The sequence below is a fragment of the Thamnophis sirtalis genome, unplaced genomic scaffold, assembly GCF_051295495.1.
Source record: "Thamnophis sirtalis isolate CommonGarterSnake01/CBP01778 unplaced genomic scaffold, rThaSir2_p1.2 scaffold_12, whole genome shotgun sequence".
NCBI lineage: Eukaryota > Metazoa > Chordata > Lepidosauria > Squamata > Natricidae > Thamnophis > Thamnophis sirtalis.
This window is the reverse complement of record NW_028261392.1, coordinates 24,935,408-24,948,908: the sequence shown is the minus strand read 5'-3', so window position 1 is coordinate 24,948,908 and position 13,501 is coordinate 24,935,408. Positions and strand designations below refer to the sequence as shown.

General features: G+C 32.5%; 1 protein-coding gene across 2 annotated transcripts in view; it reads left to right on the top strand.

Moving 5' to 3' along the window:
* The window catches only part of PCCA (propionyl-CoA carboxylase subunit alpha), a 264,528-nt gene that overhangs the window by 46,742 nt on the left and 204,285 nt on the right, over positions 1 to 13,501 (top strand). For both annotated transcript variants that reach the window (XM_087726871.1, XM_087726870.1), the window contains exons 3-4: positions 926 to 973; positions 1,075 to 1,143. In XM_087726871.1, the coding sequence (XP_087582997.1) occupies positions 926 to 973; positions 1,075 to 1,143 (117 nt within the window). The remainder of the gene's footprint in view (positions 1 to 925; positions 974 to 1,074; positions 1,144 to 13,501) is intronic.

Genomic DNA, 13,501 nt, shown 5'->3' with positions numbered 1-13,501 from the left:
TAACACACTAATCCAGGAGTATCAAACTCGTGTCACATGACATATTGTGACTCCCCCCCCTTCGCTAAACCAGGTGTGGGTGTAGCCAGTGCGTGATGCATTTGGCCCGCGGGCTGTGAGTTTGACAGCCCTGCACTAGTTTTTCAGCATTGGAAAACTATATTTATTGTCCTATTTGCAATGATCTGAAGTTACTTGCAACTTACAAATTAATTCTTTACAGATATACTGTAGGTAATGTATAGATTATTATTAAATATAGCATCCATTGTTGAAACTGTTGTGTAAATATTTTTTGTATATAGACATACATATACATTCATATACATTTCTGTGATAATATTGTCCTCTTATTCTTTTTTTAAAAGGAATTTGTTGTTGTTGTTCTGCTTAACTAAATAAAGGTTTTAAAAAAGAGAGTGCACAAGTTTGTTGTAAGTCTGTTTACCACTCTTAGTTAAGTTTTATTTCTATGAAATAATACCAGTGGTGGGTTGCCGGAGGTACACCCCGGTACGGGCGTACTGGAGCCAGCTCGGAGCACCAGATACCATTCCGGTACGGTGCTCTGGAGGGCCCACCCACCCACCCACACTCCTTACCTGTGTTTTAAAGCTTCTGCGCTGCCGCGCACGTACATGGCACATACAGCACCTGTGCGACGACGCTCCACAGAGCAGCTGGAGCATCGCAGAGGCGCTAGAACAAGGACATGGTGGCCCCGTTCCAACCGTACCGGTTGGAACAGGAGTTGAAACCCACCACTGAATCATACTAACGTTTTGTAAATAATCATTTTTAATATATTTAGTTATTAGATTTCACATTTTTGTATTAATTGAATGACATCAAATGTAAGTGTAAATGTCTCTGTTTACATTATATTTATGAAGGATACTTTTTTTCTTCCTCATTCCTTCACTAGACTTTTGATAAGCTTCTTATTGCAAACAGAGGAGAAATTGCCTGCAGGGTAAGTAACATCTCAAAATTGTAGTTATTGTGTAGTTCTTTGCTTTTACTTAAAGCAGTTAACTAAAAGAAACAATATTTCCCTCCTCACTCCCTGACTAGGTAATTAAAACATGCAAGAAGATGGGAATTAAAACAGTTGCCATACACAGTGATGTTGATTCAAATGCTGTAAGTACCCATTGTTTGTTGTAACATTATTTTCTAGATTATTATCTGTGTTGATCCCATCCAAATACTCAATGAATATTTGCCATTATTTTAAGCTACATTTTAATAGGATGTCTCTTCTTAAGGAAATATCATTTTACAAATCTTTTTTATTCAATCAAATATATTTTGAAAAGGATGTTGATATATCCAAAATTCTATTAACAAATAATATGATGAGATGGGAGATCCAAATCATGATAGAAAGTTTATATTTATCTTTAAATACATATTTGAATTCTTCATAGTGCAAAAGCTAATTTCCACATTTCAACAATGACTGAAATAATAGACATTCATATATTCTTCAATATCGATATGTAGTAGTTATGGAGTAAGAGAGGACATTTAAAAAAATAAATGACTTGTGGGTGCATTGCCCTCAAGTGATTGGATAATACAGTGGTGCTTTATGATGTCACTGCTACCATAGAAACAATAAGCCCACAGTGGGTATATACTAGGTATGAGCAAGAGAGCTTAGAAAGCTGAGAGAGGAGACAACATCTTAGGAAGCTTGGAAAGAAGAATAATTTCTGATGTTAATATGCATATAACATATTTTCTGCCATATTTTTACTAGGCAGGTAGTACTAAAGATGTTGTATGCCTCTTCAAGATCTTCCTAAAATCCTCTCTAAGGAAATTGTAATGTATACTTACATTACTGTATATATGGATTTCCCACCATGTCAATAACATAAAGGTATTTTTTTAAGCAAACAATTTTTAAACAATGTAGAATACAGTTAAAAAATTCGATCTTAATATCAGAATGCCATGCACCAGGGCGGTAATGTATTTGAAAATCAAGGATATTCAAGGGATGCATAGGAATAGTCCATATTATTAGTGACAAGTTTTCTTTGAAATCCAAATATTGATGTGAATAGATAAAATCCTCATCAGTGTTTAACAAATTGATAGATGATAAGTGGGCTTATAATTAAATGCTTGCTGAATTTTGTCTGCCAAGTAATGTAATGCAGTGTATTGTTGTTGCATGAACTAAGGCCTCGATTTGGTTAGCTTAACAAAACTGCATGCTTTTCAGTTAATTATCATGTTCCCAAAGGCTTATTGTATTTCACTATAAATTGACATAAATTTTCAGAAGCTGAAATTATTTATTAATTAGGAATATGTTACTTGGGAAATTATTTTAAATGGGAATTAATTTTCTTTTTTTAAAATTACATTTTATTATTTGGTTGAGCTTTCTTTTTTGCATTTCTATTCTTTGTCTTTTAATTTTTACATAAACAAATGAACATATATAAAGGAATGTTGAAAAAAATGGTAAAAAAGTATAAAAACCAGTATAGATAGAAAAAGAAAAAAATATTTAAAGAAACAACTTCCATTCTTTTTTACTCTACAAACTAGCCCTCCCTCTCTAAAAAGTGAGGAAAATGTTTTGATGGATATTTTCACTAAAATCACTAATGATATTTCTTGGATTCCTCAGAAGTTGCTTTGATATGAATAAACATTTGTTCTTTTCTTGGCTTGAATTAGATACTAGTGACAATATTGTATATGTTTTTTTTAGTGATGATCACAGTGTATTCATTTAAACTTCTTTCAATCAGGATTGCTACAATAGTGGTGGAACTTAATTTTAGGGAAGCCTTATACTAGAAATGTAACAGTTCGGTCTAAACAACGTAAAAAGGGAAAGAAAAATATGAGCATGATGGATAGCAGAATGAAAGGAAAATAAATGTGGTTGAGTGCTTATTTAAATTGTTTCAAAATAATTTTGGGTCAGAAAGAGAACATTTTATTTCAGAAAATTCAACAGCAATAGCCTAGAAATAACATTTATGGAATATATAATAGAATGTATAAAGTGTGCTTTATACGATTAAAGTCCAAGAATAAAAATGTAACTTGGAAAATTTGAACATTGTAATGTGCAAAATGTTATATATTTGTGCAGCAAGTAAGTAGTGGCTTCCACTATGTTTTTTTCCCTCTCATGTTTGAATATTTTTTAGAGAAATGTAAACTATTGTGGAAATAGAGTCACCATCTATTGGATTGTATCCAGCAAGATGGCTTGCTGTTTGAAAGAAAATTACTGGTGTGTATTGTCATTGTAGTTTTAGGATTTAGTAATGAGATTGAGTGGTATCTTGTGTGAGCCCTCATGGATGATTGACAAAGAGGTGATGTGACTCATCATTTATCAAGTTATTATCTTGTCTACCCTTCATAATTTATCCCTGCTGTCTGGGGAGGTGGTAAGGACAATATGACTTTGTGATGTCAAAGTAATTAGTGTTTGTTTGTGGTTTCCAGCTGAACAAACTGGAAGCTAACAATCAGGTAAATTAAAATGAAATGCACCAGCATAGGCAAAGATGAGAAGACCTCTGGGAAGAGCTTATCAAAATTTCATACTTTTTTTTACAGTTATGTTTTCTAATTGCTCACTTGTACTCACTTGCCATTAATAGCTTCTAATATATGCTGCTGAGGCACCTTGCTATGAGATGATACAGGAATTTAATAAATAAATGATGAGACCATGCATCATTAACTGCTTTCTCTCTATTGTATTTATATAAAAGCAAACATTTAGACCTATTAAAGTACAAATTTAACTTTAAAGAAAAAGAATACATTGTTTAATTATGAGGCATAATAACAGCAACATATTTAAAACAGTTTATATATGTTTGGCAAGTTGGGCTTTCCCGCTTCAGTTTAGGATAGTTGCATATGCGGATTCTGTAAACCACTTAGAACAAGGGTGTCAAACTAATGACAACACATTGTCCTCATGTGACATATTGCAACTTTTCCCCCCTTTGCTAAACCGGGAGTGGGCATGGCCTGTGCATGACACATCCGGCCTGCAGGCCCTGGCTTAAAGAGGGCTGTAAAGCACTAGGAAGCAGTGTATAAGTGCTGCTGCTATTGCATGAGTGACTTTAGCATTATGATGGAAGAAAGTATGCATGAGAAATTTTTACATACTAGAGCAGTGGTTCCCAAACTTGGCAACTTTAAGACTTGTGGACTTCAACTCCCAGAATTCTCCAGCCAGTAGAGCCGGGCTGGGAGTTGAAGTCCACAAGTCTTAAAGTTGCCAAGTTTGGGAACCACTGTACTAGAGAATATAATGATAAAAGAAAAGCAATTTTACATTAGACTAATTTTACCGGAGAAACTATTATTGTTTCAGGTTACAGTTTTTCACCCCCATTTTCTATTTTTCTGTTCTATTCTTTATCCCTTGATAGTCAGTGTTTCATAGTTGCCTCTTACTACGGGACATTTTTTTTAAACCCAGTATCCAGTTTCCTCTTCTTGGGGAACATTGTGCAGTAGATTCAGAGGGCCCTGGATGAAGTGGATTATCTGGATCTTTTTTAGTTAGGTTTCAAACCTGAGAGTGGATATGGAATAGAAGCGGCTTTAGTTGTACTTTTGGCGGATTTCTGGTGTGGGTGGGGTGATGGTGGTGAATCCCTTTCTTGCTTTGCTTGACTTCTCAGCAGCTTTTCATACCATCAAACCATGATATCCTTCTGGATAAACTCAGAAATTGGGGATGGAAAGCATGGGTTGGGCTGATTCACCTCCTTTCTCTGGGGCCAATTCCAATTGATGATTGGAGAGGAGAGATCTAGTGTTCAGCCCCTAATATGTGGAAGTGCTGCAGGGGTCGATGCTCCCACTCTCCTATTTAACAGCGATATGAGATGACTGGGTGAGACGACTGGATGAGATATCATGTACATCTGCGCTCCCAGCAAATTATGTAATGGTGTGGCTGAAGCACTATCTTAGTGCTGGAGGCTGTGAGAGTATAGGCAACAAGCTTCAACTGAACCATGGGAAGACTTTGGGCTTTGGGTTTTGGGGCTCTCTGGTTCTAGAACTACACCATCTTTGGTGCTGGATAGGGCTGCATTGCCCCAAACAGACCCTGCGTGCAATCGGGGAGGGGGGTCCTCCTGGACTCAGGACTGCTGCTGAGGACCAGCTGGAAGTCGTAGCTAGGAGAGCCTTTGCACAGCTTTGGCCTCTGCATGATAACACTGAAAAAAGTGGCTCATGATCAGTCCTCATACTTACAACTGTTGGAGAATGTCTGTGATTATGTGATCCAAATTCAAGCACTTAATAACTGGCATATATTTGCAATAGTTACAACATTCTAGGGTTGTGTCATAACATTTGCAACCTTCCCAAGGGGTTTCTGATAAGCAAAGTCAGTAGGGGAAGCTAGATTTGTTTAACTGTCACAGCAGAAAAGCCCACAAAATCGGGGTGACTCATTTAGCAATTGCATCATTAACAACAGAAGCTCCAATCTCATTTGTGATCATAAATTGAGAACTACCTGCAAAGTGCAAATGTCTGAATTTTCTTATAATCTTATCCCTGCTTTTTATAGGACCTTTTTCTCAGTAGTGATGTTTAGGATGTTGTCATATCAGCACTGACTATTATTCAGTATTAAGGAAAATGATAATAGGTTTTTAAAAATATTATTCATATTTTACCTTGCCCTGCTTCCTAAATAGTTAAGTCAGAATTAGATTGGGTTCATGCATAGAAGCTAATTTAGTTATGTCACTGTCATTTGAAGCACAGCTCATGAAATTTCAGTTCCCTAATCTGTATGATTCTGTAGCTTTCCCCTATACGTCTAAAATAGGGTCAAATTATGATGGAAGAGTATTGAAGTTCCTACAGTGGAGGAATGGATTGTAAAAATGTCAGAACTACTGGCAAAACTGCCTTTTCAGGCCAGGGAGAAAACACGTGCTTTGTTTGAAAGACTGGAAACCTTTTATGGACATTTTGCTAAAGGAAGAATAAAAAGTAAAATGGTGATTTAAGGAGATTTAATGATGGAAATAAATAAATATTAAATAAGGGACTGAAGGGATCTCTAGAAGAATTAAGAGGGAAGAAGATAATAGATTTGTTAATATCTGGTAAGAAGAAGGTTTGAAATCATATTTCAAAGCCTTCCTTCTTTCCATCCATCCATCCATCCATCCATCCATCCATCCATCCATCTTTAGCTTTGTCTCTTTGTAAAATCATCAATAATTTTTTTTTAAAATGTCAGGACAATGAAACATCATACTGATATTATGAAGTTTCTTTGGAATCTAATTTATCATGTTTTCAGTTTAGCATTAAAAAATCATATCAAAAATGGAAATATAAACACTGCTTCAAGTAGGTGTGTGATTCTATTTTTTTAAAAAGGAAGCTTGCAGTTTTTTAAATATTAAATGCTATCTTTCCACTGTTAATCTTTCTTATCAAATGTTTATGTTGATATTGATTTTAATTAAATGACTTCATTGTATTTTGAGAACTGCCATCTATGGACATCCCTCCCACCCCATTTGGATAGTAGTAAGGAGTATAGAATTCCTGGCAGAAACATGGTTAACATGTTTAATCAGCAACATTATATTTAATTGGAGAGTCTGTAGTCTAATAGCAGGAGGCTGAAGGGAATTATTTAGTATTAGTAATGCTCGTCTGGGAGTTGTGTACTAATCAAGCAGCTTGTGTTTTTGCTGTGGGGATAATGAATAATGACGATTATGACATGTTAGTACATGTCTGTGGGAAAAGTGGATGGGCCATGAGTTAATCAAGAAGTATATTAAAATAGTTCCATGCTGGTTTCTGATTCTGTTCTCTGTACTGTCTGTCAAGGTTTGGAATTTTGAAACAATTATTTTCTGCATCTAGTTTAATATGTAAGTAAGCAGTTATCAAAAATCTCTAAAACTTAAAAACTATAAAGTCCACATTTCAAAACATACAGTGTCAGGTGCTACAATGGCACAGTTAAAAGTATAACAGTTGGAATCCTTTAATTTTATTAATGTATGTATCATAATTTATTTATAGAAATGATATTATGGTTTCTATCTACAGTTTTGTTAGTATTTTAAATGGCTGCACAAGTTTATTCTTTAAAATAGTTTGTCTTTTCATTAAGCCAACAGTCCCCAACCTTTGCAGCTTGGTGGACTGGCGGTTGGGGGGGGGGGGGAGAGGGGAAGGGAACTGACAAGCAGGCACATGCGTTGTTCAACTTGTGCAAGCATCGGGCCAGTGCACAGATTCATGCATATACAGCTCAACCTCTGCACATCGAGTTGTGTGTGTACACATGCCAGCCCACTACTTGCGCAAGTACAGCTGCACACCTGTGCATGTGCGCTGTCCTACTACTCGTATGCCATGGCCCAGTGGCTGCGACCCTCGGGGTCGGATCCCAGCCAAAGGTATTCTGAACCATATCCTGCTCCAAATCCTTGCGCGATTGGCTGTTTAATAACCAGATAAACCTAGGAGGGCCAAAACCCTGTCTTTCATATCACTCATGAAACTGCCAGCATATATATATATATATATATATATATATATATATATATATATATATATATATATATATATATATATATATATATATATATATATATATATATATATATATATATATATATATATATATATATACACAGTTAATAAAGTAACACATTGAGTTTAACTTGTTAAAAAAGAAATTGAACATCTCATAAATCCACAAAATGAATTCATATTTGTAGGTAAACTTTCACTGAAATTGTTGTATAGATGAGGACCAACATATTTTTTTATTACTGTATGCACTTATTAAAAACTTCCTACCAAACTGTGACCATCATGTATTAACTTAATTAAAGCTGTATCACAATGCAGCTCAAAAGTGTTAACCTGTAGGAGATTGTTATTGAAATCCATTATCTATGGAGTCAGTATTAGTGGTCAGCAGCATCAGAAGTAAAACTGCAAGTAAAGTCCCCTCAAGGGTGCTGTGAGCCCAGCAGGTTAAAATGTCAGAGTTTCTTAAAGGGACTGATAGCTAAGGCCTCTAGAGTTATAAGGAAACCAATCATTTGGCCTCAGCAGGGAATATTTCTTTATTTAGCAAATAGGGAAAAATTGCAAACCTGAAAAAGGATTTAGTGTGTACCCTGTGTGCTGTTTTAAAAATATCCCCATAAGTAATACATACATATGTGTATATGTGTGCACATAAAATTTTTAAGAACGTGTATGTGACTTTTAAAGTTTTCTTTAGAAGTTAGGTTGCACAGGTAATTCTTGGTAAATATTTTTATGAAAATTATACATAAACCTTAATCCTTTGATAAATTTTGTTTGTATGAATAGGATAGAATACTTTATTTGGCCAAGTGTGGGAAGAGACACATGCACCTTTGGTGCAGGAGCTCTTATTGTATATGCAAAGCATCATCATCATCATCATCATCATCATCACAACAACAACAACACAAACTAATGCCATGAAAGCGAAGATACAAAAATCCACTGACAACCCAAACTGCCGACTTTCCAATAACAAAATCGAAACTGTTTCACATTTAATATGGGAATGCAGTAAAATCTCACAAACTGATTACAAAGCTAGACACGACCGAGTTGCTAAATTAATCCACTGGTCATTATGTAAAAAAATATGATTTACCTGTATTCAGAAAGTCATGGGAACATAAAGTGGAAAAAGTTATCGAAAATGAGAAGGTGAAGATCTTGTGGGACTTTGGAATACAAATGGATTGTCATTTGGAGCACAACACACCAGATATCACGGTTGTAGAGGGCCGAAGTGTACAGTTCATTGATATCGCTGTTCCTGGAGATGCCAGAGTCAAAGAAAAAGAACTAGAAAAAATAATGAAATATCGTGACCTGGCCATCGAAATTACATAGCTATGGATGAAGCATGTAACAGTGATACCCATTGTCATTGGAGCACTTGGCACCATGTCCTAATTGTGAGAATTAGGTGTTCAGAAGAGTGATGGCACAAGGGAAGAAACTGTCACTATATCTAGCTATTGTGACATGCAGTTGTGGCGTCCCAAGTGGAAGAGTTGAAACAGTTTATGTCTAGGATTTTGAGGGGTCTGTAGATATTTTCTCAGCCCTCCTTCTGACTCACATAATATACAGATCTATGGAAGGCAGGCTGGTTGCAATTGATAAAACAATGTACTATCCAGTTAAATTGACAGCAGTTTCTCTAACTTCGATAAGTGAAGAGGTGCTGCAGTATTATAGGAATTGTTTTTCAGTTGCAAAGTAGTTTTTGAGTTCACTTATGAATCCAAGAAGGGTAGGGAATGTTTTAAGTATCTAAAACAGGATGATTAATAATCTCCAAAATGCAGCTTAAATTTCAAATAAAAATGGATTAGAAAAATAATTTTCATTTATTGATTTGTATAAGAATTCTCTTTTTATTTGTTCTTTTATTTATTTATTTATACACAAGACACACAAACATACATACAGTATATACATGTCTTTAAAAGTGCTCCAAAGCAATATTTTTTCTAAATAGTGCTTTTAAAAATCTATAAATTTAATCCTCCATTTGACATTTTTTGTCAAACTAAGCTTTTATTTTTGTTTTAAAATTACATACATGTATGAATAGTGATTTGGTATTTTCTGAAAACTAGCTCGTTTAAAGTAAGTCCCAGTTGATGTGCAATTTACAAAAAAAGGATTGACTGCATGATATAAATTAGAATAACTTGGATAAAACTGAATCAGAAGAAGTGGTTGTAGTTTTCAACTGGTGTCTTATTTCACAAATAGGTTAGATAAAGTTTGTAAATTGAAGCTTAACTTGATAAAATTGAAGTCCTGAGTGAACATAGTATCCAGAAAGAAAAGCAGTCTAAATTATAATATAGCATTTCATCCTTTTTTAAAGAACATGTTCTAAGTTGTTAGGATGCTCCTTAATGTAGTCTCGTTGAAATTGGGGTGATATTTTATTTTATTTTATTTTATTATTTTATTTTATTATTTTATTTTATTATTTTATTTTATTATTTTATTTTATTATTTTATTTATTTTATTTATTTTATTTATTTTATTTATTTTATTTATTTTATTTATTTTATTTATTTTATTTATTTTATTTATTTTATTTATTTTATTTATTTTATTTATTTATTTTATTTATTTTATTTATTTTATTTATTTTATTTATTTTATTTATTTTATTTATTTTATTTATTTTATTAATTTTATTTATTTTATTTATTTTATTTATTTTATTTATTTTATTTATTTTATTTATTTTATTTATTTTATTTATTTTATTTATTTTATTTATTTTATTTATTTTATTTATTTATTTTATTTATTTTATTTATTTTATTTATTTATTTTATTTATTTTATTTATTTTATTTATTTTATTTATTTTATTTATTTTATTTTATTTATTTTTTATTTATTTTATTTATTTTATTTATTTTATTTATTTTATTTATTTTATTTTATTTATTTATTTTATTTATTTTATTTATTTTATTTATTTTATTTATTTTATTTATTTTTTATTTATTTTATTTATTTTATTTATTTTATTTATTTTATTTATTTTATTTATTTTATTTATTTATTTATTTTATTTATTTTATTTTTTATTTTTTATTTTATTATTTTATTTTACTATTTTATTATTTTATTACTTTATTTTATTATTTTATTTTATTATTTTATTACTTTATTTTATTGTTTTATTTTATTTTTTATTTTATTATTTTATTTTATTATTATTTTATTTTATTTTATTTATGCCCAACTCACACATTGGTGTCTCAAAATTACAAAATTTAAAAAAATCTATCAGATAATAGAAACCTAATAAACCCCACCCCACCCCACCTCCCTTGGCAACAATAACACAATCAAATCAGTCACTTGATCGGCTCTGTCTCCATTCATGGTCCACAGGCAGGCTGATGGTTTTAGTCTATAAGTGTATAGACATATAGTTTATATAGACTATATAAGTTTATATATTATACCTGAGAACTTTATATCAGTTTTGGTTAATATTCTGGGATTTCTCCTAGGAGGAGAAAGTGATCTGGATTTCTTTTTATAGTAAGCCATAAATTGATTTATTGGGTTCTAAATCACTGTATTGTGTGTAGATGGTTTTTATCTTAGTGTGTATCATGAAGGTAGACAACTGTGGTTTATCCAATAAACTGTGGTTGAACAAGCTCTAATTTAGCACTGTATGAAATCCTACTATTGTGTAGTCACAGCTTTCTGTGATATTTTTGAAGACACCTGCAAACTTCAAGTTGTTCCAAATGGCACGAAGTTTTTCTAAATGGTGCAGTCTGATTTTAACAGTATTGCTATAATGCAGAATTTTTCATTAGTCTTGAAATAATTTCATATAGCTGCCTCATTACTTTTCAATGGAGTGCAAAATATTTCAACGACATGGGACCCATATATTTAAAGAAAACTTTTTCCCATATGGTGGAATCATTGGTTGATGGTCAGCTCTGAAATTCCTTCCTGAGTGAGGTATCCTTTATTCCAGTTTCGCATTTGATAAGTGTCAAGTAAAATAAATTTCATTCACTCAGGCATTTAAAAATGTTTTTATTACTTTTATTTTTTAAAATATACTGACTTCATAAAACATAATTTTGTCTGGTATTTATTGTAAATATTTTTACCTTTCATTTTTTAGATTGCTTAAAAATCTTTGATAAAAGTGAAATATAAATACTTAACATTTCCAACATTAAAGTTGTTGTTAAGGAAATCTATAATTTATTTCTCTGTTTGATCTCATTTGGTATAGACAGCAGGCACTTTGAATTTTTCACCTATTTTCAAATATATTAAAAAATTAGGCTGCTCAAATATAATTTCCTCTTTTTCATTTTTTAAAAAAAATCTACATTTCATAATACGATTGTTTCAATTGATGTTTATTGTTGAAAGATGGTACACTGTAATATCTAGCTTTTACTGTGGTAATGTGATTTTTTTATTACTAAAAATATTTTCCCCTTTTCGGTCACATAATCTGTATTTCTTATTTTATGGTATAGGTAATATACTGTTTTAAGGTCCTCCAGTTATGTGCTTTAAAATGTGTGCTAAATTGATATAAATAAATAAAACAAGTAATGAAATGAGTGCCAACCCTTTGCTTATTAAATTATATTTTGCAGATGACAAATGTGCATCTTTTTGAAATAATATCCTTAAGTTTTGACTTGTGCATCAGGAAATAACATACAGGACTGTTTTGTTTTGGCAGAAGTGACCCATCCAGCACACTAATCCATGATGGAAACTTTTCAGTTTTTCACATCATAGGAAGGGAGATTGGTGGGGGCTTTTGAGTGTCTGCTTTACCTGTCTTTCGCTGGAGGTTAGATTGATGGCAATCCTGACATTGTTTTGAAAAGGTGTCAAGATGGAATCATTCTTAAATTTTGAAGACTAACAGATTGGCGAATGCCATTTGATGGTTATGTCCATTATGCTTTTTGTGTAGTGTTTTATTTGATGATGACTGTAAGTAAATTAAATGTATAAACGAAAGCCATAAATAAAGGCCATTGATATCAATAGGAAAATGTTTTAAAAGGAAATTGTATTTCAGTGTATTTCAATTGTAACTAATTTCGTTGTATACATGATGTACAATGACAATAAGGGCTATACTACTTCATGTGTATTTCAGTGGAAATGAACTGAGGGGAAAAGTGTCTGCTGAAAGTTTCCTATCTTTGTCTAAGCAATTATCTTTGGACCTATAATAATTTGTATACCTAAGATAAGAGTGGGCAGCATTCTGGTCAGTAAGATCTAGTTGAAGAAGGGCTTCTTTCATCTCTTGTTATAGGCCTACTAGCTAAGTCCTAAGAAAGCAGAAGTTCATCAACATTCCTCTATATTCTGTTGCCTTAAAGGACTAGCGAGCTTTGTGATAGCAAATGCACTGGAATTGTGGGATTCCATCCACTGGAAAGCCTGATAGACTTGTCTTGTGGCTTTGGTATAAACAGTTTAAGATCTTTGTGTTCCCACAGCTCTGAATTCTTTTAATCCCCTGTAATGTGTGAAAGTGCTTAGAAGACAATGTTTATGTGAAAATTAGCTACTGATCCAGTATGCCTCTTTTAGGATAAAAGTTCATCCAAATGTCAACTAAATCCTATCATGAGGAGAGGGAAATGGCTAATTCTAGGGTGATTGGAAGCAAATTATCTATATCCCTTGCACAAACAATGCATGGCCATTACCGAGTCTGCATATATTACGTGGGTGTTTGTCTTGTAATTAGTGATTTTAAATAAGCATGGTTATGTGTGACATACACTTTGATTAACTTGTAAAATCCAGATTCCTTATATGGCATTTGGGACTTCTCCAAGACCTCCATAGCAGTTCTGCCTTGCTAGGGAGCAAGTCAATG